At 51.2% G+C, this 23,097-nt stretch overlaps 1 protein-coding gene across 1 annotated transcript in view; it reads right to left on the bottom strand.

Moving 5' to 3' along the window:
- Positions 1-23,097, bottom strand: part of KMT2A (lysine methyltransferase 2A) — a 91,390-nt gene that overhangs the window by 14,093 nt on the left and 54,200 nt on the right. Inside the window, exons 27-30 of the mRNA XM_077249930.1 lie at positions 16,551-20,457; positions 15,334-15,414; positions 13,529-13,599; positions 13,024-13,191 (exon numbers count right to left, since the gene is read on the bottom strand). Of these exons, the coding sequence (XP_077106045.1) occupies positions 13,024-13,191; positions 13,529-13,599; positions 15,334-15,414; positions 16,551-20,457 (4,227 nt within the window). The remainder of the gene's footprint in view (positions 1-13,023; positions 13,192-13,528; positions 13,600-15,333; positions 15,415-16,550; positions 20,458-23,097) is intronic.

Below are 23,097 nucleotides of genomic sequence, written 5' to 3'. Positions count from 1 at the left end.
ATACACCCACTGACAGGCACCAAGTACCTCAGTTTGTGCTTAGTGTCTGTAGGAGGCGGACCTGGATCTCTCCAGATCCGCAGCTAATCAATTTTTCCTTACAGGTTAAGGCTATGTGCACACGTAGGAAATGTGGTGCAGAATTTTCTGCACTAAATCTGCATCTGCAGATTTGATGCAGTTTCTGTGCAGTTTCTATGCAGTTTATGCGCAGATTCTATGCAGTTTCTGTGCAGTTTCTATGCAGATTCTATGCAGTTTCTGCGCAGATTCTATGCAGTTTCTGTGCAGTACATTGTAAATCAATGGGGAAAAAAAAGCTGTGCACATGGTGCAGAAAAATCTGCAGCAGAAACGCTGCAGAACTGCACAAAAGAAGCGACGTGCACTTCTTTGAAATCTGCAGCGTTTCTGCGCAGATTTTTCTGCACAGCTTTTTTTTTTTCCCATTGATTTACATTGTACTGTAAATCACAGTGCAGTTCTGCAGCGTTTCTGCAGCAGAAAAATCTGCTGCAGTTCTGCACCAATTCTGCACTAAATCTGCATCGTGTGCACATACCCTTATTGTGTGTTACTAATTCTCTGTGCCTTCCCATCAATAGCGGCTGAGCGAGAAGTGTGGTGTCACCCACATCGTAACACTCAGGCCTGCTGGCAGGACATTTCTCCCTTGCGCCTTCATTGGTACTTCAGGGTACCTTTCGGTGGCTGGTCCTTGCCAAAATCTCCTCCTAACCCTCTCCTCGGAGACGGCAGAGAGGGAGGTGGTAGTCACCAGCGGTGACCCCCCTTCCCTAAGGGGGTTGATGCCGCCTCCTGAAATAGGGTTCTTCTCTCCAGCGTCCCTCCTCTCCCTTGGGCCTCTGGACGACCCTCACCATATATGCGTCGGACAAGGTAATGAAGATATGCCGGGGGGAGGGGCAATTTGTTTGAATTGCGTGCCACTTTCTGCCTCTCCTCTTCCCCCCTTCACTGGACCCCTCAGCGCTGCCTCCCATCTAGTTCCCTGCGTGTTCCACCTGCCCACGGTAAAGATCAGGCGCCGCTTGTCTCTTTTCGGTCCACCGCAGGCTTCCTCCTTTTACTTTCGTTTTCACCGACATTCGGGCCGGTCGGCCCCCCCTATCGCCCGTGCTTTTTTGGCGCTCAGCGATATCCTGTTACAGGTAGCACGCCCCTTTTAGCCGCCGGACCAATCAAGGGTCTCTCTCACTTCTCGGCCATTGGCTGTACGCTTAGCCACGCCCTCCTTCTCCACGAGCTCTCCAAACTTTTTTCTTAATATCAGCGCACAGTCTACATATGTCCAACTCTATTGGGGCTTTTGTTCCAAAGCCCACCATCATTCACTACGCTTGCTCACGCTGCAAGAAAAAGTGGTCTGCAGGTCAGTCGTCATCCTTCTGCCAGTCCTGTAGTCCTCCTACCATGTCTGCCCCGCAGGAAGCTTCCGAATCTCAGGGTGAGTGCACCCCCCATCCCCCAGAGTGGGCCGGTGGCCTGTCCCAGTCAGTCTCTGACCTGACTAGGGTATCCCAGTCTCTGGTCCAGGCGCTTGAACGACTTCCACAGCTGTCTGCAGCCACCAGTGCTCCGATCGTCTCTCATGGCGAGTCGCAAGCACCTGATATCGACCCTCAAAAGGGCATTCTTGCCGGCCGTTCTAGAAAGAGGTCTCTGTCTGGCTCCTCTTCCAGCTCTCCGGGTCCCTCAGCAGCTCCCAAGTTGCTTGCTTCTTCCCAATTCCCCTCTTCGGAGGAGGACCTTGGGTCGGATGTAATTCCCAGTCTGGGTCTGACTCGGACTCAGATCAGACTTCTAGCATGCAGGCAATCGTAGATAGTCTTATTTTGGCTATCTCTCAAACCCTTAGGGTATGTGCACACGTCAGGATTTCTTGCAGAAATTTCCTGAAGAAAACCGGAAATTTTCTGCAAGAAATCCGCATATCCGCATTTTTTTTTTTTGCGTTTTTTCCCCATTTTTTTCGCGTTTTTTTTAGCATTTTGCAAGCGTAATTAGCTTACAGAATGCAAAAGTTTTTCAAGCGATCTGTAGCATCGCTTGGAAAACTGACTGACAGGTTGGTCACACTTGTCAAACATAGTGTTTGACAAGTGTGACCAACTTTTTACTATAGATGCTGCTTATGCAGCATCTATAGTAAAAGATAGAATGTTTAAAAATAATAAAAAAAATAAAAAAATGGTTATACTCACCCTCTGCAGACAGCCGATATCCACAGCGGCGTCCGTTCCTATAGATGGTGTGGTTCAGGACCTTCGATGACGTCGCGGTCACGTGAGCGGTCACATGACCGGTCTCGCGACCAATCACAAGACAGCGACGTCATCGCAGGTCCTGAACCACACCATCTATAGGAACCGAAGCGGCAGCATGCACCAGTGAGAGGCGGGAACACTCCGGGGGCCATCGAAGGTGAGTATATGACTATTTTTTATTTTAATTCTTTTTTTTTTTACCAATTATATGGTGCCCAGTCCGTGGAGGAGAGTCTCCTCTCCTCCACCCTGGGTACCAACCGCATATAATCTGCTTACTTCCCGCATGGTGGGCACAGCTCCGTGCGGAAAGTAAGCAGATCAATGCACTCCTAGGTGTGCGGAATCCCCGCAATTCCGCAAATTTAATGAACATGTTGCTTTTTTTTCCATGATGCGATTTTTTCGCAGAAAAAAATGCAGCATGTGCACAAAATATTCGGAATACACTGAAAATAATGGGAGGCATATGTAAGCGTTTTTTCGCTTTTTTTCGCGTTTTTATAGCGAAAAAACGCGAAAAAAACGCGAAAAATACTGAACGTGTGCACATGGCCTTAAGCTTAAACAGGACGAGGTTCCCTCACAGGATCCCTCTGTCTCTTTTAAACGGGTAAAACCTCCTTCTCGCTCCTTTCCCAATCACGAGGAGTTTGAGTCTACCCTGTCTAAGCACTGGGAGCATCCTAAGAAGCGCTTCCCGGGTAGAAAACACTTGGACGTCTTATACCCTTTTAGCGCCGATCTTCTTACCAAATAGGCAGAATCTCCAAAAGTGGACCCGCCGGTTTCCAATCTTTCTTCCAAAACGGTTGTCTTTACCAGATGCTGCGTCTCTTAAGGACGCGACGGACAGGCAGATCGAGACTCTAGCCAAGTCTGCCTTCGAGGCATCAGGTGCTTCCCTCTGCCCCAATTTCGCCTCCACCTGGGTGGCAAAGGCCATTTCTGCCTGGGCCAAGATTCTTCGCTGAGGCATTTTGGCTTCGGCTTCCCCGCAAGAACTGGCTGATCTGGCAGACCAGATTGGCCATGTGGGCAAGTATGTTTTGGCTGCCTCCTTAGATGCAGCGGCCTGCTCCGCCAGGGCAAGTAGCAACATCATAGCTATACGGGGCGGCACGGTGGCGCAGTGGTTAGCACTGCAGCCTTGCAGCGCTGGAGTCCTGGGTTCAAACCCCACCAAGGACAACATCTGCAAAGAGTTTGTATGTTCTCTCCGTGTTTGCGTGGGTTTCCTCCGGGCACTCCGGTTTCCTCCCACATTCCAAATACATACTGATAGGGAATTTAGATTGTGAGCCCCATCGGGGACAGTGATGATAATGTGTGCAAAAAATGTAAAGCGCTGCGGAATATGTTAGCGCTATATAAAAATAAAGATTATTATTAAATTTTATTAATTATATTAATAAATTAAATTATATTAATTTTAAATTATATTAATTAAATCAATTAATTATATTTATATTATTAAATTATATTATTAAAAATAAAGATTATTATTATTATTATTATTATACGCCGTATTCTTTGGCTCAAAGCATGGAGCACAGATACAACTTCTTAGAAGTCTCTTACCAATTTAGCCTTTCAGGGTTCCAGACTCTTTGGATCTCGGCTAGACCAGATCATTTCGGACGCTATCGGGTGAAAAAGCACTTCCCTGCCTCAGTCTAGACCAAAATGTTTCTTCAACAGAAAAGGCCCTAGGCCTTTCAGACACTTTCGTCAATTTCATACTTCGGATTCCTCTTCTCAACAGGAACGTCCCTTCGCTTCAGGTGAACGAAGGAGACCCTCTTACAAACCAGCCCCCAGATGGCGAACTAAGAGCCAACTTTCAAGATCCTCTGGTCCTCGTTCCGATAGATTTCATTCCAAGTGACGGGTCGCCCCCACCTGGAACTCCTTCCAGGGTGGGAGGCAGACTTCTTTCCTTCCAGGACGCCTGGTTGTCGGTAGTCAGTGACGCCTGGGTCAGAGAGATCGTTACCTCTGGTTACAAGATCAAATTTTCTTCTCTCCCATAAAATCGTTTCTTCCTCTCTCATCCACCAAAACACCCGTCCCAACTGCCCGGTTTCCTTCAGGCAGTTTCTTCCCTGGTCGCCGCTGGAGTAGTCGTTAGTGTCCCTTCAAACGAGTGTTTTTCGGGGTTCTACTCGAACCTCTTTGTGGTTCCGAAGAAGGACGGTTCCCTATGTCTAATTCTGGATCTCAAACTTTTGAACCGCCATGTTCGACTCCACCACTTCAGGATGGAATCCTTGCGGTCTGTGATTGCCGCCATGGAGCCCAGGGAGTTTCTGTGCTCTGTGGACATTCAGGATGCGTACCTTCATGTTCCCATTTGCGTACGGCACCAGAGGTACCTTCGGTTTGCTATCCAGGAAGAGCACTACCAGTTCACGGCTCTCCCGTTCGGCCTGGCGTCTGCCCCCAGGGTCTTCACCAAGATCATGGCGGCGATCATGGCCATCCTTCATTCTAGGGGGATTCTCATTATCCCTTACCTGGACGATCTTTTGATCAAAGGTTCATCCCATCGAGACTGGGCGCGAAGCCTCCAAGACTCTCTGGACACTCTGACTCGCCTTGGCTGGATTATCAAGAACTCTGATTCCTTCCCAGCGCCTTTCCTTCCTGGGCATGGAATTCGACAGAAACTTGGCCCGGGTCTTCCTCCATTGGACAGGTTCTCCACTCTCCGCAAGGCAGCCCGATCTCTGAAACACCCAGCTCCTCGCTTGCTACATTTTTGCATGGCAGTCCTGGGGAAGATGGTTGCCTCCATGGAGGCTGTTCCCTTCGCCCAATTCCACACACGTCCCCTCCAACTGTTTCTTCTGTCCACTTGGAACAGGTCCATGACCTCACTGGACCGCCCCGTTCGTCTACCTCGTCAAGTTCAGCAGTCCCTCACCTGGTGGACCCTCTCCTCATCGCTCCTCAAAGGAAGGTCCTTCCTTCCACTTCAGTGGCAGGTCATCACCACAGATGCCAACCTGCTCGGATGGGGAGCAGTCTTCCGACATCTCACAGCGCAGGGTCGTTGGACCTCCCAGGAGGCTCTTCTTCCCATCAACTTACTGGAGATAAGAGCAATCTTCCTTGCCCTACTCCACTGGCAGTCCCTCCTGGCGGGTCGTCCCGTCTGCATCCAGTCGGACAATGCCACGGCGTACTTGAACCACCAGGGCGGGACCCGCAGCAGTCAGGTAATGGCGGAAACGGCTGGGCGGAACGTCACGTTCCGGCCTTATCAGACGTTCACATTCAGGGGGTCGAAAACTGGGCAGCCACTTCCTCAGCCGCCAAGCTCTGGCAGCGGGCGAGTGGTCTCTCCATCCCTCAGTCTTCTATCAGATTTGTCTCCGTTGGGGCACCCCAGACGTCAACCTCATGGCGTCTCGGTTGAACCACAAGGTACCTTGTTTCGTAGCCAGATCCCGGGATCCTCTGGTCATCGGCCATGACGCTCTCGTAATACCATGGTCCCAGTTTCCCTACCTGTTTCCCCCTCTCCCCTTGATCCCAAGGGTAGTAAAAAAGATAAAGTTAGAGGGGATTCTGTTTATACTGATAGCACCAGACTGGCCAAGGCGACCTTGGTACGCGAAGCTCGTGAAAATGCTCGCGGATACCCCCTGGAGACTCCCAAACCACCCAGACCTTCTCTCACAGGGCCCGCTCTTCCACCAGAGTTCTCAGTCCCTGAGTTTAACGGCATGGCCATTGAAGCCGCGGTCCTGAGGGAGTCTGGTGTTTCTCACCAGGTCATACAGACCATGATCAGAGCCAGAAAACCGGCTTCCTCTCGCATTTACCACAGGTACTGGAAGGCTTTCTTTCGATGGTGCGAAACTCATGACGTCTTTCCGATGTCTTTTTCCCTTCTGGACTTCCTTAGTTTCCTGCAGTTTCCTGCACTGAGGACTAAGGGCCCATTCGTTGCCCGAAACGCGTCCAGTCAGGTGCTGGTTGCTCTCCGTCACTCATCATGCCGGTCATGTTCTAGCAGGGCTTTAAAATGTTCAAATCACATTTTTGCATTTTATCCTTGGAGCTGGATTCACACCGTCTTTTTCTACATGCCAATCAGTGTTGTGGCAGCAACACTTTGTCTCCGTGCTCGGACTGATTTCCATCATCTCGTTTGAACTAAGTGTGAGCTGAAACATGTTTTTTTTTTCCTTGTGCATAACATAACCATGCCTATAAGAAGGTAACTATGTACGAGCTCAAGAAAACAATGAGAACTCAACAGTAACAACGGCCCGGAAAGGGCAACAGGGTGGGAGCGGTGTCCCCCAATTAGAGGCTAAGAGAAAGATTTTACAGTGAGTACACAAAAATCTCCTTTACTCTGTCGCCTCATTGGGAACACAGGACCATGGGACGTCCTAAAGCAGTCCCTGGGTGGGATGCAACGGACGAATATTATGTAGGCAGGCCCCTACACTTGGGGCACCGCCGCCTACAGAACACACCTACCCAGGCTCGTGTCCACTGAGGACTGGGTATGAACTCTGTAGTGTTTAGTAAACGTGTGTAGGCTAGTCCAAGTGGCCGCCTAACACACTTGTTGTGCCGAAGCCTGGTGCCGAATGGCCCAGGAGGCCCCTACCGCCCATGTAGAGTGTGCCGTGATACCGGCTGGAAGAGGAGAATTCTGAAGGCGGTAGGCCTCTTGTATGGTGGATTTGATCCACCTGGCAAGGGTAGCTTTGGAAGCTGGCAGACCCTTGCGGCCGCCTTCCGGAAGAAGGAAAAGAGAATCAGACATCCGGAAGGATGCAGTCCTAGACACATATATACGCAATGCCCTGACAAGGTCAAGCGTATGCAGAGCCTTCTCCACTCTATGAACTGGGACCGGACAAAGGGAAGGCAGAGAAATTTCCTCATTGAGGTGGAAGTTGGACACAACCTTCGGAAGGAAGGATGGGACCGTATGGAGGACTACTTTGTTCTGGTGAAAAGCCAGAAAGGGCCGTCTGCAGGAGAATGCTGTCAGTTCAGACACCCTGCGTAGCGAGGTGATTGCCACCAGGAAAAACCACCCTCTGGGATAGAAGGCGGAGCGGGACCTCCTTAAGGGGTTCGAAGGGTGGTTCCTGCAATGCTGTCAGGACCAGGTTGAGGTCCCACGTTTCCAGTGGTCATCTGTAGGGGGGAACCAATCGGGAAACCCCCTGTAGGAATGTCCTTACTTGCGGCTTGCTAGCAATGCGCCTTTGAAAAAGCACTGAGAGGGCTGACACCTAGCTCTTAAGCGAGCCCAGGGACAGCCTGGCCTCCGGACCCGATTGGAGAAAACCAGTAGTTTGGGGAGGGAATAAAGGAATGGGGTCTGGCCACGAGATTCGCACCAGGTAAAGAAAGCTTTCCAGGTACGGTAATAGATCTTGGCAGAGGCTGGCTTCCGTGCCCTGATCATGGTCCTAATGATGTCAGGCGAGAGCCCTGCCTGGGTTAGAACCCAGGTTTCAAGGGCCACGCTGTGAAATTGAGAGCCCCTGAGTTCTGGTGGTAGAACGGGCCTTGTGATAGAAGATCCAGGCGGTCGAGGAGGCGCCAGGGGGCGACTGCTGTAAGTTGTACGATGTCGGCGTACCATGTACGTCTGGGCCAGTCCGGTGCGATTAGGATGGTTGGAACTCCCTCTTGCTTGATCTTCCTCACCACTCTGGATATCAGGGGGAGAGGTGGAAAAATGTACAGAAGCTGGAACTGGGTCCAGTCCTGAACCAGAGCGTCTGCTCCGAGCGACCGTGGATCGTGTGTTCTGGCCATGAAGTTGGAGACCTTGGCATTGAAGTGGGATGCCATTAGGTCCACATCCGGGGTCCCCCAGCGATGGCAGATCTGGCGAAAAATTTCGGGGATGGAGAGACCACTCTCCCGAGTCTATTCCTTGTCGGCTGAGGAAGTCTGCTTCCCAGTTGTCCACACCCGGAATGTGGACCGCCGAGAGAACCGACCCTGTGTCCTCCGCCCAGTGGAGGATGTGTGACACTTCTCACATCGCCTGGGTACTGCGGGTCCCCCCTTGGTGATTCACATATGCCACGGCCGTGGCATTGTCCGACTGTATTCTGATGTGAGAGGATGCCAGTAAGTGATGGAAGGCCCTCAATGCCAGGAGGATGGCACGAATTTCCAGGATGTTGATGGGCATGGACACTTCCACTGGGGGCCACTTGCCCTGTGCCCTGTGGTGTAGGTGCACCACACCCCAACCCCTCAGGCTTGCATCGGTGGTCAGAACCTTCCATTGACCTGTGAGAAAGGATTTCCCCTTTGCTAGCGAGGTTGGCTTGAGCCACCAGTGCAGGGACCTCCTGATTGACGACGTTAGCTGGAACTCCCTGTCGAGAGAAAAGGGATTCCGGTCCCAGGACTTGAGAATGACTAGTTGGAGAGGCCGGAGGTGAAACTGGGCAAATGGGACCGCTTCTATTGCTGCCCCCATCCTGCCGAGGACTCTCATGCAAACAGGAGAGATCAAGGGGGTTTGCGGAGGAGGGTGCGAACTCCTAGGCGGAGAGCCAGTGCCTTGTCCTTAGGAAGGAGCACTAGACCCCTGGAGGTGTTGAATAGCATTCCCAAGAAGGTCAGGGACTGACTCGGGGTTGGTGATGACTTTTGTAGGTTGACTAACCAGCCCATGCGACACAGAGTATCGGTTGTGATTGAGACGCTGAGCTCGCAGTCCTTGAAGGTGGGAGCCTTCATGAGTAGATCATCCAGGTATGAACGACTACTATGCCTCTGGAGTGCAGGACGTCCATGGTGGCTGCCATGACTTTGGTAAACACTCTGGGAGCCATGGCAAGTCCGAACGGGAGAGCCACGAACTGGTAGTGGTCCTGGTCGATTGCGAACCTGAGAAATCTCTGATGGGCGGGTGCAATAGGTATATGCAGGTATGCGTCTTGTATGTCTATGGAGGCGAGATATTCTCCCTTCTCCATGGACGCAATGATGGACCGAAGGGACTCCATGTGGCAGTGACGGACCCGTACATATTTGTTGAGCTGTTTTAGGTCCAGTATGGGCCGAACACTGCCTCCTTTCTTGGGAACTACGAATAGATTGGAGTAGAACCCTCGGAAGCGCTCGGCCGTGGGGACCGGTACTATGACTTCTGCTTGAAAAAGCGAGGAGACCGCTTGGTGGAAGGCACGAGCCTTGGCTGGTGGTTTTGGGGGGACAGAGGAAGAATCGGTCCGGTGGGTTGGAGGTGAACTCTACCTTGTATCCGGAAGACACTAGTTCCCTGACCCACCTGTCTTCTGTAATAGGCAGCCAGACTTGATGAAAGAGCAAAAGTCGGCCGCCTACGGGTGGGGTGTCTTCCGGAGTCCGTGAGTCATGATGAGGAGAAAGTCTGAGATTTTCCTCCTCTGGGCTTAGACTGGCCTGCTTTTGACTGCCAGGTCTTGTCTGACCTTTGCGTCGATCGTGAGTTGTCCCTGCGTGGGGAACGGTTACGATTTTGTGCTGGACACGAGACGGACCAGCCCGAGGAGTTCCGAAAGGATCGGAATCGAGTTTGGTTACGCTTCTTGTAAGTGCGTTTAGGTTTCAGTTGGGGAAGAGAGGTACTCTTACCCCCGGTGGCGTTGGATATCATTGTGTCCAACTGTTCCCTGAAAAGTAGCCCACTGAGGTAGGGGAGGTGCGTCAGGGACTTCTTTGAGGCTGCGTCCGCTTTCCATTCCTGCAGCCAGAGGATATGCCGAATTGTGATGGCGTTTGATGCTATCCCTGCTACACCCCTTGCTGAATCCAGAGCTGCATGAAGCATGTAATATGCTACAACTGCTATTTGAACCGCTTGGTCCGACAGCTCAGGAGCGGATGCTTGGAGGCCAGCTTGTACATTTTTGGCCCAGGCGCCTTGGCAATCCAAACTGAAGCGAATACGGGAGCCAGGGATGCCCCTGCAGCATCGAAAATTGAACGAGCTATGCGTTCTACCTGCCGGGTCTGCTGCGTCCCTGAGGGTTGAGCTATCTGGCAGTGAAAGGAGGGTCTGTGCTCCTAGCCTAGAGACTGGGGGGTCCACTTCGGGTGGATCTGTCCATTCTTTGGTGTCCGTCTGCGCGAAGGGGTAACCCGCCTCCAGATATTTGCGATTAACAAATTTTTTCTTACGCTGTGAGAGCTGCTTTTTAAGGATCGCCTTAAACTCTGGGTTGTTAGAGAAAACCTTAGGCGGCTTCAGAGGTCCTTCAAAGGAAATCTTGTGTTCTGGGGCCTCTGGTGGCAGATCAGAAATGTCCAGCACCCGATGGATGGAAGAGATTATGTCCTCAACTAGCCATGTATTGCTAGGGGGGATTGGGATCGGTGACCCCCTCCGTTTCCTTGTCTGAGTCGGAGTCACAGATGCCTTCCAAATCCTGTGTATCACTGAGGCGTCTCCTGCTGGGTAAGCTGGGGCGGAGGCCTTCTCTGGTCGGGGATTGCGGAGATCTGCATTGTCTGCTCCTGGAAGGGGACGGTCTAGATGACCTGGAACTATGGTGTCTCTCCCTAGAAGGGGATGACCGTGTGCTATGGGATGACACAGATGGACTTGACCTATGGGTCCGCTTGCGTCCTGACCTAGACGTGGATGTGCCAGGGTCGTCCTGTTCCGGAGTCAAGCTCTCCCTTTGCTGGGTAACGGTCATAGCCGAGGCATGACTCTGCAGAGCCTGAAGCAATGTGGAGGTTAGGTTATCTATAGACTGCGTCAGATTGTGACATCTGAGTGACCCATTCCGGCGTGGCATTAGACACCGAAGCATTGGCAGGGGCTTCTTGGGGCTCTGACACAGTAGTCTGGATGCAGTCCTGGCAGTGCGGGTACGTGCTGCCACTGGGGAGAACGGTCCTGCAGGCTGTGCAGAATGCATAATAGCAGTCCTGCCTGGTTCCCTTGGACCTTGAGCCCGGCATAGTGCACAGAGTAAAGAAGGGCTGGCTATGCAGAGGACCCTACAGGGGTGGCTATGCAGAGGAACCTATAGGGGAGCCTTATAGAAAATATGGATTAACAGCCGAGTAAGAAAACCCAGCTGTGATCTTACCCCACCAGTTTGCTCCTAGGTTCAGCGCCGAAGAGCCACAGTCCTGTGCCCCCCGGAGATTGGCTGGCCTGGTCCTGCTGACCGGGAGATGCAGGGTTAATCCTTGTCCTGCAGCAGAAATGGCCGCCGAGAAGAAGAGGAAGGGGGAGAAGCGGGCAGAGAGCTGAAAAAGGGCGGCAGAGCTGTGTAAAAAAAACGCACCCTTTCCGTCTCGATCCGCCCCCTCTACGACACTGTAGAGTGTCATATTTGTCATCCGGGGGGCGGCGGCTTCAGCTAGGCCGAAGCCGTGGCCTAAATTAGATGCCCAGAAGGGCTCCAGGCCGGCGCGAAAGTCCAGGAGGGGGTCAAATCTGAATCGGACCCCCGGATTTAAAGGCAGGATAGCGGTGGGGCTATAAGCGGAAGGGGGGCCCAGTGAGGGGTCCCCTTGAGGCACTATAGAGCTGGTGCTGCCGCAGAGACAGGGGCGCAGGGAGCCCTGTGTCTCTATTGCGCCATGCCTGCCTGCACTCCCCCCGGCCTCGACAGGAGCCCGCAGCTGGGCTCGGGTCCCTGGATGCAGGCACAGTGTGCTGGCCCATTGCTGGGAGCTGCAGAGTGCTGCCTGTACAGGCCCTACCTGAGGCGTCTCAACCTAATGCCCCCAAAGGGAGATTAGGGAGGGTGCTGCTGTCACCATCAGGGGGCTTTATCCTCGCCTCGACCTCAACCCAGAAACCAAAAGGAATTGGGGAAGGAGGGGGTCTCGACTTCGAACCAGCACCCGAGGGACTGGGGAAGGAGCGACATGGGGAATAGCCATCTCGACTTCAACCGGGCACCCCGTAATAGGGGGCCGAGGAAGGAGCCATGCCGGGAGTCTCACAGGAGACCCACTTTTCTTCATCTGTAATCCCGTCGGGAAAAACAGAGTAAGAAAAATTTTTTAGGTGTGCCTCCTATGCGACACTAAGCAAAAACTGGAGAAGACTGACGCCGTCCAGGGGTGTATACTGCAGAGGAGGAGCCACGGTTAATTTTTTTTCAGATTATGCATAGTGTCGCCTCCTAGTGGACAGCAGCATAATACTCATGGTCCTGTGTCCCCCAATGAGGCGACAGAGTAAGTGGATTTTCTGGTGCTTACCGTAAAATCTCTTTTTTGGAGCCTTCATTGGGGGACACAGCACCCCCCCTGATTAATTTCCGATACCGTGTTTGGGCCTAATAGCCCTGTTTGAGTTGGTACTTATGTGTTCTGAGTTCTGGTCGTTTCTCCTACTGCTTTTTTCACCAACTGAGGTACTTGGTGCCTGTCAGTGGGTGTATACTGCCGGGGAGAATCTATTTTTATTTTCCTTTTTGCATAGTATCAGCCTCCTAGCAGCAGCAGCATACACCCACGGTTATCTGAGTCCCCCAATGAAGGCTCCAAGAAAGAGATTTTACGGTAAGCACCAGAAAATCCCTCTATTTCATAGGACAATAGATTTTGGCTTTGGAGTCTCACTCCTTTCTGAAAAGTAAGATAACAAATCCCAAAATCATAGGTAGATATCCGTAAAAAGGAAAGACCCTACCAGTTTCTTGGGGGTCTCTTACCTCCAATAGATTACAGCTGACCAATATCCTTATTTAATGCCCTGCTCTCCCAAATCCTCACTTACCTTCAATGCTGTTAGAAGAAATCTGGAAACCATCATCACTGGAGATCTCAAACAGGAGGCCGGGCCGAGGTTTGGGACCCTGAAGAGAATCCTGCCGCCTCTGTTCATGCTGCAGTAACCTCATCAGCGGAGAGGTGAAGCCAGCATCATCTTCTATAGGTTTACAATCTGCACAGGTGATAAAATGACAAACTTCTGCTGCTTAGGAGATGAAGGAGAAAAAAGTATATACATATACACACATCATGTTGACAGCGCTGCAGCTGATCAGCCCTGTCTACACAGGCGGAGGCGCTGACCACTGCAGACAAACAACCGAGACCAGGACAGTGGAGAAGAGAATGCGCGACCCAGGGAGAGTAAGTAATACTCAGTTTATTATTTTTCTTTTTAGAACTATCACAGTTTATAACAGAAAGTTTCCTGGAAGTGGACAACCCCACTGATGTGTTTGATTCTGGTCCAAACATGATCAGAAGTGTTGGTTCCCACTAGAAGAACATACCGTCCTGTTTTATCTCTGGCCTACTTAGTTCCCTCATTGGTGGGTCCGGATCTACAAAGGTCGGAGAATGCCTGTAAACAGAAAGTGAAAAACAGTCACATTTTGTGATGTAATGATTTAGGACTCATTCAGACTGTAACGTCATATTACACCTACAAGTCACGGCCTGATTGCCAGTCTACCCAAAATAACAGCATCACACATCCCAATGGTGGAGACAGCTCAGATCATAAAACCCATGGTTAGGCGAAGACCTAAAGCCCATGGCCAGCTGGGGGTCTAAAGCGCATTGTTGGCTGGAGGCCTAAAGCCTGTGGCTGGGCGGGGACTTAGAACCCATGGTTGGATGGGAACCTGAAGCCTGTGGCCAGGAAGGACTTCAAACCCATGGTCAGACAGGGACCTAAAGCCCATAGCCAGGTGGGGACCTAAAACCCTTGGCCGGGTGGGGACCTAAAACCCTTGGCCGGGTGGGGACCTAAAGCCTTTGGCCGGGCGGGAACCTAAAGCCCTTGACCGCGCGTGGACCTGAAGTCCTTAGCCCGGCAGGGACCTCAATCCCTTGACTGGGCGCGGACCTCAAGCCCTTGGCTGGGCTGGGACCTCAGAAACATGTTTGGGCGGGAACCCATAGCCTGTGGCCAGGCTGGGGACCTAAAGCCCATAGTCTGGTGGGTACCTAAAGTCCATAGTCAGACGGGGACTGGGCGGGGACCTGAAGCCCTTAGCCAGGCAGAGACCTCAATCCCTTGACTGGGCGCGGACCTCAAGCCCTTGGCCAGGCTGGGACCTGAAGCCCTTGGCTGGGCTGGGACCTGAAGCCCTTGACTGGGCGGGGACCCCGAAGCCCTTGGCCAGGTCGGGACCTGAGAAACACGTTCACGTGGGAACCCATAGCCTGTGGCCAGGGAGGGGGGGACCTAAAGCCCATAGTCTGGTGTGGACCTGAAGTCCATAGTCAGACGGGGACTTGCAGATGTAATTTGGAGGCTACAATGCATTCATATATAAATGGAGCTTATGTTTTACACTTAAAGGGAACCTGTCACCCCCACAATCGAAGGTGAGCTAAGCCCACTGGCATCAGGGGCTTATCTACAGCATTCTGGAATGCTGTAGATAAGCCCCCGATGTAACCTGAAAGATGAGAAAATGAGGTTAGATTATACTCACCCGGGCGGGCGGTCTGATGGGCGTCGCGGTCCGGTCCAGGGCCTCCCATCTTCTTACGATGACGTTCTCTTCTTGTCTTCACGCCGCCGCTCCGGCGCAGGCGTACTTTGTCTGCCCTGTTGAGGGCAGAGCAAAGTACTGCAGGGCGCAGGTGTTGGGCCTCTCTGACCTTTCCCGGCGCCTGCGCACTGCAATACTTTGCTCTGCCCTCAACAGGGCAAACAAAGTACGACTGCGCCGGAGCTGCAGCGTGAAGACAAAAAGAGGACGTCATCGTAAGAAGATGGGAGGCGCTGGACCGGACTGCGACACCCATCAGACCGGACCGCAGCTGGACCGCCCCTGGGTGAGTATAATCTAACCTCTTTTTCTCATCTTTCAGGATACATCGGGGGCTTATCTACAGCATTCCAGAATGCTGTAGATAAGCCCCTGATGCCGGTGGGCTTAGCTCACCTTCGATTTTGGGGGTGACAGGTTCCCTTTAATATAGGACATTTTTAAATTAAAAACAGTATTACCATCCTTTAATACAGTCTCCTATTGCTGCAGATCATGAATCCCTCCCCACAGCATCCCCTTTAATTTTGCAGTCCAGAGATACATTGGAGTTCTCACGTCTCATTACTTACGCCACAGTCTTTTCCAGCTCGATGACATTAGGCGGTGTTGGTGCATTTATATCGTAACAATCAATTTTGGGCTTGATGCTCCTAAAAATAACAGCAATATATTGTTAAATTCTCCTGTAACCAGAGGATAAGTCATAAATGTATGATAGAGCGGGGATCCGACATCAATCTCCAGAACAAGGCAAGGGAAATTCGGAGTATAGAGAGCAATGCATTATGGGAGCTCTGATAAAGTTACAGTCTGTTTGGCCACAGTAAAATAAAGGACAAAAAGTATGCACACTTTTTAACAAGTTTCAGGCCAATACAATTCTGAACCAAAAGCAATAAGTGGCTCCTGAAAGAGCCATAATGTTTTCCTTAGTGTCTACATTTACATAAAAAAGGTTCAAGTCAAAAAGGGGATGTCCAGGACTACGATGTTGATGACCTATAGGACGAAAGGGCAAATCAACTGCTATTGAAGTGAACAGGGGCCGAGCTGAAGTACCTGAGCACAGTCACTAAAAGGTGTACAGCGCTGTGCTGGCTCTATACACCGGGTACATTGGAGACGCTGGGGTACCTGGTAACAGCTGATCAGTGGGGGTTCTATACCCTCACTAACCCTTAAGGTAGGATATCAATATCGTAATCTTGCACAACCTTTTTACAGGGGATATGAAGTCAAATATAAAAAAAAGAAGTTGGCGTCTCCGGTAAAATAATTTTTCACTTTATTAAACTTCCATAAAAAATGCTAATCATAACAGGATGAAATTTCAGATTTTGACGGGTTACGACTTCCACAGTCTTGAAAAATTATTTTACTTGAGACGCCAACTTCCTTTATATTGGACTCCATGTGTGTGCCCCAGCAGACAGGTCCAGAGATCCAACAAGCCCATGTACGGTGGTGGAAATACTATAGCAGTGAGCAAACCAGTTTTTTCTCTGATTTTTGCAGGGGGTGCCTGTCTGACTCAAGGTATCAAATGACCAATACATGTGGGTCCTAAACCCAGGACCCGACCTTAGCCTCCCTTGTAATGTCCATCCATTACCGGTAGGAGGACCCACATCTGTAGGACATTGTTGACCAGTCCTCTAGATAGGCCATGAATGTTCATGTTTAGGGCTAGACTGAATTATTGTAGTAAAATCAACATGTAAGGTTTCAAGGGACCCAAAAAAATGATTCTAAGAAAAGACAAACAAGCAAGATGCATGCGACATACACTAGAATGGTTCCGGGTGGCTCCTCGTCCTTGTCTTGCTCTCGTACAACCGTCGGCCCTTTACCGGCATGTAAGGACTTGTGTTTTTTCCTGCTGGTCTTGTCAGCGGAGCTCATCTGTCGCTTCCCTTTGCTTTTCGCTTTTTGGGCCATAGCGGAACTTACTCTCTGTAGACCAGAAGCGGACGATGAAGTTGCTGAACTGATGGTCTTGCCCTCAGAGTCAGGCGGCAGCTGGCGAGTTGGCGATCTGTGGTCAGAGTCTGGTAGTAGTGGAGGCCGGCTGCTGATTAGTCTATTCATGTGATGAGGTATTGGGAACGGACAGTCCTGCTCATTAACCGTCTGGGCAAGAGTCATTCCCACCGACTGAGAGGGCACGACACATATACTGGAAGTGGTTGCCAAAGTAGCTGTTGTAGGAAAAATCCCAGGGCCGGAAGGGAGAGCCACGTGATTATCTTGAATGCCCAATCCCTGTGGGCTCGTTTTTATTAGAAAGTTGCCAATGGAGCCAAGTTCTGAAGGACCTAAAATGCCGGGACTGGTAAGAGTGACATGACCGCTTACAGAAGAAGGTGTAGCGGTTGTCTGCATGGACACCACATTTAGGACGGAAGAACCAGCCGCAATGGCTGGCACTTGACTAGTAAGATGTCCATGATCCAAGCCAATGACACTGGTGGCCGTCCCTACAGAGTTGGATGCTCCCAAATTCTGCGGCAGCAAGGGAGTCTGGTCGAAATACATGACGCCAGACTTGGAACGCTTAATAATATTGGGAATAGTACGGTGGGTGCTGCCCAAATCAATTAGGCTTGGGTGATTTGGTAAACTGCCAGCAATCTGTGGGGCCGGGAAGTTAATTAGTGTCATATTCGATACAACTTCGGGAGGATGTCGTAAAGCAGGTGCCACAGAGGGTGCCAGCTTTTTGTTCTTCTTGGAGTGTAGGCGTGCGATCTGCCTTTTCTTACCCATACTAGAAGTTTGAGGACTGGATGTGCTGCTCAAATCTGATCGTTGCCCCGATTCTGAGACTAGACGTTGCGATTCAGCTGTTGGCTGCACCCCAATGAGAAGACCAGAAGGCTGGTTACCGAGACCAGGCAAGAAGGTTGCCTGTGGGGTTGTTGAAAAAGGTTGAAGGTGTGCGTGGTGAGGCATTGATAAAAGCCTCTTGCTAGTGGGTGGAAATGGTGAAGTTAGAGCAGGATTAAGCGTGGTGGCTAAAGTTAGACCTGCTCCCATTGAACTAAGCACTGGCACATCTCCATCCATACGGCTTGATCCAGGTGGTACGGACGGCGTCAGCTGTATTTTTTGTGTTACGCCATTAGGCAATGTTTGCAGAACATAAAGAGGTTGCATGTTCTGATTGACCACAACAACCTTTTCGGTTGGAGATTTGAGGTGAGGCGGTGTGCTTTGTATGGCAGTGGTCTGCAATTGCGAGGGACCAGGACTTTCTGAAGTCCTTGATATATATTTTTGGTTCTGAATTTGCACAGTGGGCGACACTGGAACTTGCAAATTTGGTGTGCTACTATTACGTGTGAGTTCTTGACTCGCCACATGATCCACCTGTCCACAAGAAGGGCTAGAAATGTGCTCAGAGTCCATGTGCCCTGCTATGAAGCTATCCGGCGTCATTTGTCTTTCTGGCGTTCTATCCACACTTTGAGACATGAGGTCTGAGTCTCCCTCACTGGACGGCACTGACTTTTCTGTAACGGTGACTTTTTCACTCGCGTCTGAAGTTGGTAAAGACAAAAGGGAGCGATCACTGGTTGTAGACATTTGGGAATCTGGTATGACGCCAAGTCTGCCGTGATTCTGACTTGGAAGAGATGGGCTGCGAGTGGTCAAAACTGAAAGATCAGAGGGTAGCTCAAGGGGAAGCTCAAACTGCTCATCTGCAGACATAGCGGAAGGAACGGTACCGTCCACCGGTTCGGATGACGGAAGCTGCTGCGAGAAAACTTCAAACCGGTTAGTGTCCAGCCCCAAACCGTCCCCCAACGTGAGCAGCTCAGATGACGAAGAGTCAGGGCTTTCTCCTAGTGCTTGCATTGCCGGTGTATTTTTCAAGACAAAGTCCATGATGTCGATTGGAAGGATGTTCCCGCAATCATCACTGTTGTTGTTGTCAGAATCGGATTTTAGTAGCTCGGTGTTAAATGTATCTAGCAGAGCTTTATCGGCTCCGCCGTGGCTTCGTCGTGGAGTGTCTAAGCTGAGTTGAGTCTCTAGCGAGTCTTGCTTTACAGGATGACAGCTTTCCATTTTGGCATCTGATCCCTTGCTGCCTTTACCCGTGTGAGATTTTTCCAACTGTTCGTCCGATTCAACCAACTTTTCTGCTCCATTTTGTTTGCTGTTCCTCTTTCCCGTGTGTCCAGATTTCCCGGTGATGGTGGTGATGCCAGCATCACTTTCTGTGCCATCATCTACTCCATCCAGTTGGGGGATTCTGTGCAAATTTCGCTCATCGTCTTTGAACAGGTTGCGTACTCCCAGTCTGTCATCGGCCGCAGATACTACAGTTCTGGAAAAGTTGTAATAATACACATCATCTTCTTCCGAAGAACTTAGGTCATCCGCGCCATCTACTTGACCTTCGGCAGATCTTTTTCCTCGTTTCTTTCCTGGAGTGCTGCTGCAAAAGGGAAGGTCCTCTTCTCCATAGGAGCGTACACCATATAGAGGGGTCAAGCCAAAGAACATATTAGAGCGAGCTCTGGCGCTTCTCCTTGGATAACGCCTTTTGTATGAGCTACCTTCCTGAGTTTTGCTACCATCCTGGAGAAGTATATTGGAGTCCTGAGCAGGATACGCGTTTCCAGCTTGTGGCTCGGAGTCTGTGTTTGGGCTTCTGTGGTTGGCAGCACTATCGTCCGTATCTTCGGGACTGTCTTGAGATTTTGTTACATCTGTCAGTTGACGAGGTGACATTGCTTGTTGCTCCGGCTTCCTATCGCTTTTATTGTCCGTTGCCATCTTTGGCATTATTGCTTTCCCAGGGCTCACCATTGTAGATGTTTCTGTTAGCGAGCTTTCGGCGCTGGTTGCAGACTTCTCTGCATTTTTTCTATTTGCGTGTGTTTTAACACCCCCAGTATCTGAAACTAAATGGTTCCCATTGGTGTCTACTTGACTCCGACACTCTGATACATGTTCACTGTCCGTCGTGGATTTACGGGAATGTTTTTCCTTTGAGACCTCCACTAGCTGATTTTTACACTTTGTCCGTCTTTCTTTGGTCACTGTAACACTGTGATTTCCCAAAGGTAAGGGGGTCTCCTGGACCTCCTCAGAGGATGTGGTTCTCTCAGCTTGAAAGGGAGCCACACTTGATTCACTTTCTTTCTTTATTACCCTTTGGTGCTGATGAGAAGCGACAGATTTGGAGGCATGGGCAGCAGAACCATCTTTCACAGAGCCAGCTCTGCTTGTGCCGGAATCTGCGGAGGGGATGCCCTGTGGTTGAGCAGATACCTTAGTGCTGCCTTGATTAGTAGAGAACTCAATAGACCTCATTTTATCAGTTTTAGGAACTTTTGATACCATTTCCAGAGAGCCTGCTCTCCTGGTTTCCATTGGTTTGTCTACCTTAGTCCCTGGATTTCTGTGCCCGTTGCTGGGCACGCAGCTACTTGGATTTAGTAAACTGGAAGGGATGCCACCCGACTCTACACCGGCAGACTTGTGTTCTGCCAGGGCTGCTGTTGTGTCAGGTGACGATGCAGCAAGTCTTGTGGTCTCGCTACGGGAAGGAGATATCACACGTGGCTTTGAAGGCTGCGGAGATATGGAAGAGGCACTATGCCTGCGAGAACCTATGCTACGAAGCCCAGAGGAGAGGACGGGATCTCCAACAGTCACGATTTCATGTGTAATTGGACTACCTGAAAATAAAATAAAAAATAGAGTATCAACAAAAATAAGAGTGTCAGGTGTGAATGGCAGTATAATCCGTATATTAAAATGACATATAAAATGAGCGCTCGTGTAAAAATGTATTCAGTCTCCACTCGCCCATTCTGACTGACAGCTGCAGCTTGTACTAATAAGATCTCAGCAGCAGGGAGAAGGAACAAATTGATGCTGTCAGGTTTGGTGGACGGAGATTCAGCGACAGGGAGGAGGGACACTGAGGAGCTGTCAAGCTTGGTGGGCAGAGACTCAGCAGCAGGGAGGAGGGACAATAGGGAGCAATCAGGCTTGGTAGGCGGAGATTCAGGAACAGGGAGGAGGGACACTGAGGAGATGTCAAGCTTGGTGGGCGGAGACTCAGCAACAGGGAGGAGGGACAAGGAGAGCTGTTAGGCTTGGTGGGAGGAGATTCAGAAACAAGGAGGAGAGACACTGGGGAGCTGTCAGGCTAAGTGGGTGGAGTTCAGCAAAAGGGAGGAGGGACACTGGGGAGCTGTCAGGCTTGGTGGGAGGAGATTCAGACACAGGGAGGAGGGACATTGAGGAGCTGTCAGGCTTGGTGGGAGGAGATTCAGAAAGAGGGAGGAGAGACACTGAGGAGCTGTCAGGCTAAGTGGGTGGAGATTCAGCAACAGGGAGGAGGGACATTGAGGAGCTGTCAGGCTTGGTGGGAGGAGACTCAGAAACAGGGAGGAGGGACACTGAGGAGCTGTCAGGCTAAGTGGGTGGAGATTCAGCAACAGGGAGGAGGGACATTGGGGGAGCTGTCAGGCTAAGAGGGTGGAGATTGAGCAACAGGGAGGAGGGACACTGAGGAGCTCTCAGGCTAAGTGGGAGGAGATTCAGAAACAGGGAGGACAGACACTGGGGAGCTGTCAGGCTAAGTGGGTGGAGATTCAGCAACAGGGAAGAGGGACACTGGGGAGCTGTCAGGCTTGGTGGGAGGAGACTCTGCAACAGGGAGGAGGGACACTGGGGAGCAGTCAGGCTTGGTGGGAGGAGACTCAGCAGCAGGGAGGAGGGACAATGGGGAGCAATCAGGCTTGGTAGGCGGAGATTCAGTAACAGGGAGGAGGGACACAGATGTCAAGCTTGGTGGGCGGAGATTCAGCATTCAGCAACAGGGAGGAGGGACACTGGAGAGCTGTCAGGCTTGGTGGGAGGAGATTCAGAAACAAGGAGGAGAGACACTGGGGAGCTGTCAGGCTTGGTTGGAGGAGATTCAGAAATAGGGAGGAGGAACACTGAGGAGCTGTCAGGCTTGGTGGGAGGAGATTCAGAAACAGGGAGGAGGGACACTGAGGAGCTGTCAGGCTAAGTGGGTGGAGATTCAGCAACAGGGAGGGACATTGGGGGAGCTGTCAGGCTAAGAGGGTGGAGATTGAGCAACAGGGAAGAGGGACACTGTGGAGCTGTCAGGCTTGGTGGGCAGAGATTCAGCAACAGTAAGGAGGTACAGTGAGGAGCTATCAGGCTTGGTGGGTGGAAATTCAGCAGCAGGGAGAAGGAACAAATTGATGCTGTCAGGTTTGGTGGAAGGAAATTCAGCAACAGGGAGGAGGGACAATGGGGAGCTATCAGGCTTGGTGGGCGAAGATTCAGCAACAGGCAAGAGGGACATTGAGGAGCTGTAAGGTTTGGTGAGCAGAAATTCAACAACAGGGAGAAGGACACTGAGAAGATGTCAGGCTTGGTGGAAACAGACTCAGCAGCAATGAGCAGGGACACTGAGGAGCTGTCAGCCTTGGTGGGCAGACATTTAGCAACAGGGAGGAGGGACACTAAGGACCTATAAGGCTTGGAGGGCGGAGATTCAACAACAGGGAGGAAAGACACTGAGGAGCCGTCAGGCTTGGTGGGCGGAGATTCAGAAACAGGGAGGAGGGAGGGACACTAAGAAGCTGTCAGGTTTGGTGGGTGGAGATTCAGCAACAGGGAGGAGGGACACTGAGAAGCTGTCAGGCTTGGTGGGTGGAGATTCAGCAACAGGGAGGAGGGACACTGGTGAGCTGTTAGACTAAGTGGGTGGAGATTCAGAAACAGGGAGGAGGTATACTGAGGAGCTATCAGGTGGTTTGGTGGAAGGACATTCAGCAACAGGGAGGAGGGACAATGGGGAGCTATCAGGCTTGGTGGGCGGAGATTCAGCAACAGGGAGGAGGGACACTGGTGAGCTGTTAGACTAAGTGGGTGGAGATTCAGAAACAGGGAGGAGGTATACTGAGGAGCTATCAGGTGGTTTGGTGGAAGGACATTCAGCAACAGGGAGGAGGGACAATGGGGAGCTATCAGGCTTGGTGGGCGGAGATTCAGCAACAGGGTGGAGGGACATTGAGGAGCTATCAGGCTTGATGGGTGAAGATTCAGCAACACGGAGGAGGGACACGGAGGAGCTGTCAGGCTTGGGAAGATTCAGCAGCACCAATGTGGAGGGACATTGAGGCCCTGTAAGGCTAGGTGGACGAAGGCTCAGCAGCAGATAGGAAATACAATGAGTAACTGTCAGGATAGGTGGACTGAGATTCACCAACAGCAGTGAGGAGGGACACTGAGGAGCTGTCATTCAGAGTAGGTAGGTGGAGATTGAGTTAAAATTGCCTGAAGGATATCAC

The sequence above is a fragment of the Ranitomeya variabilis genome, chromosome 4 (genome assembly GCF_051348905.1).
Source record: "Ranitomeya variabilis isolate aRanVar5 chromosome 4, aRanVar5.hap1, whole genome shotgun sequence".
Lineage (NCBI taxonomy): Eukaryota > Metazoa > Chordata > Amphibia > Anura > Dendrobatidae > Ranitomeya > Ranitomeya variabilis.
The sequence above is the reverse complement of the archived record's forward strand: the minus strand, read 5'-3'. Positions and strand labels throughout refer to the sequence as shown.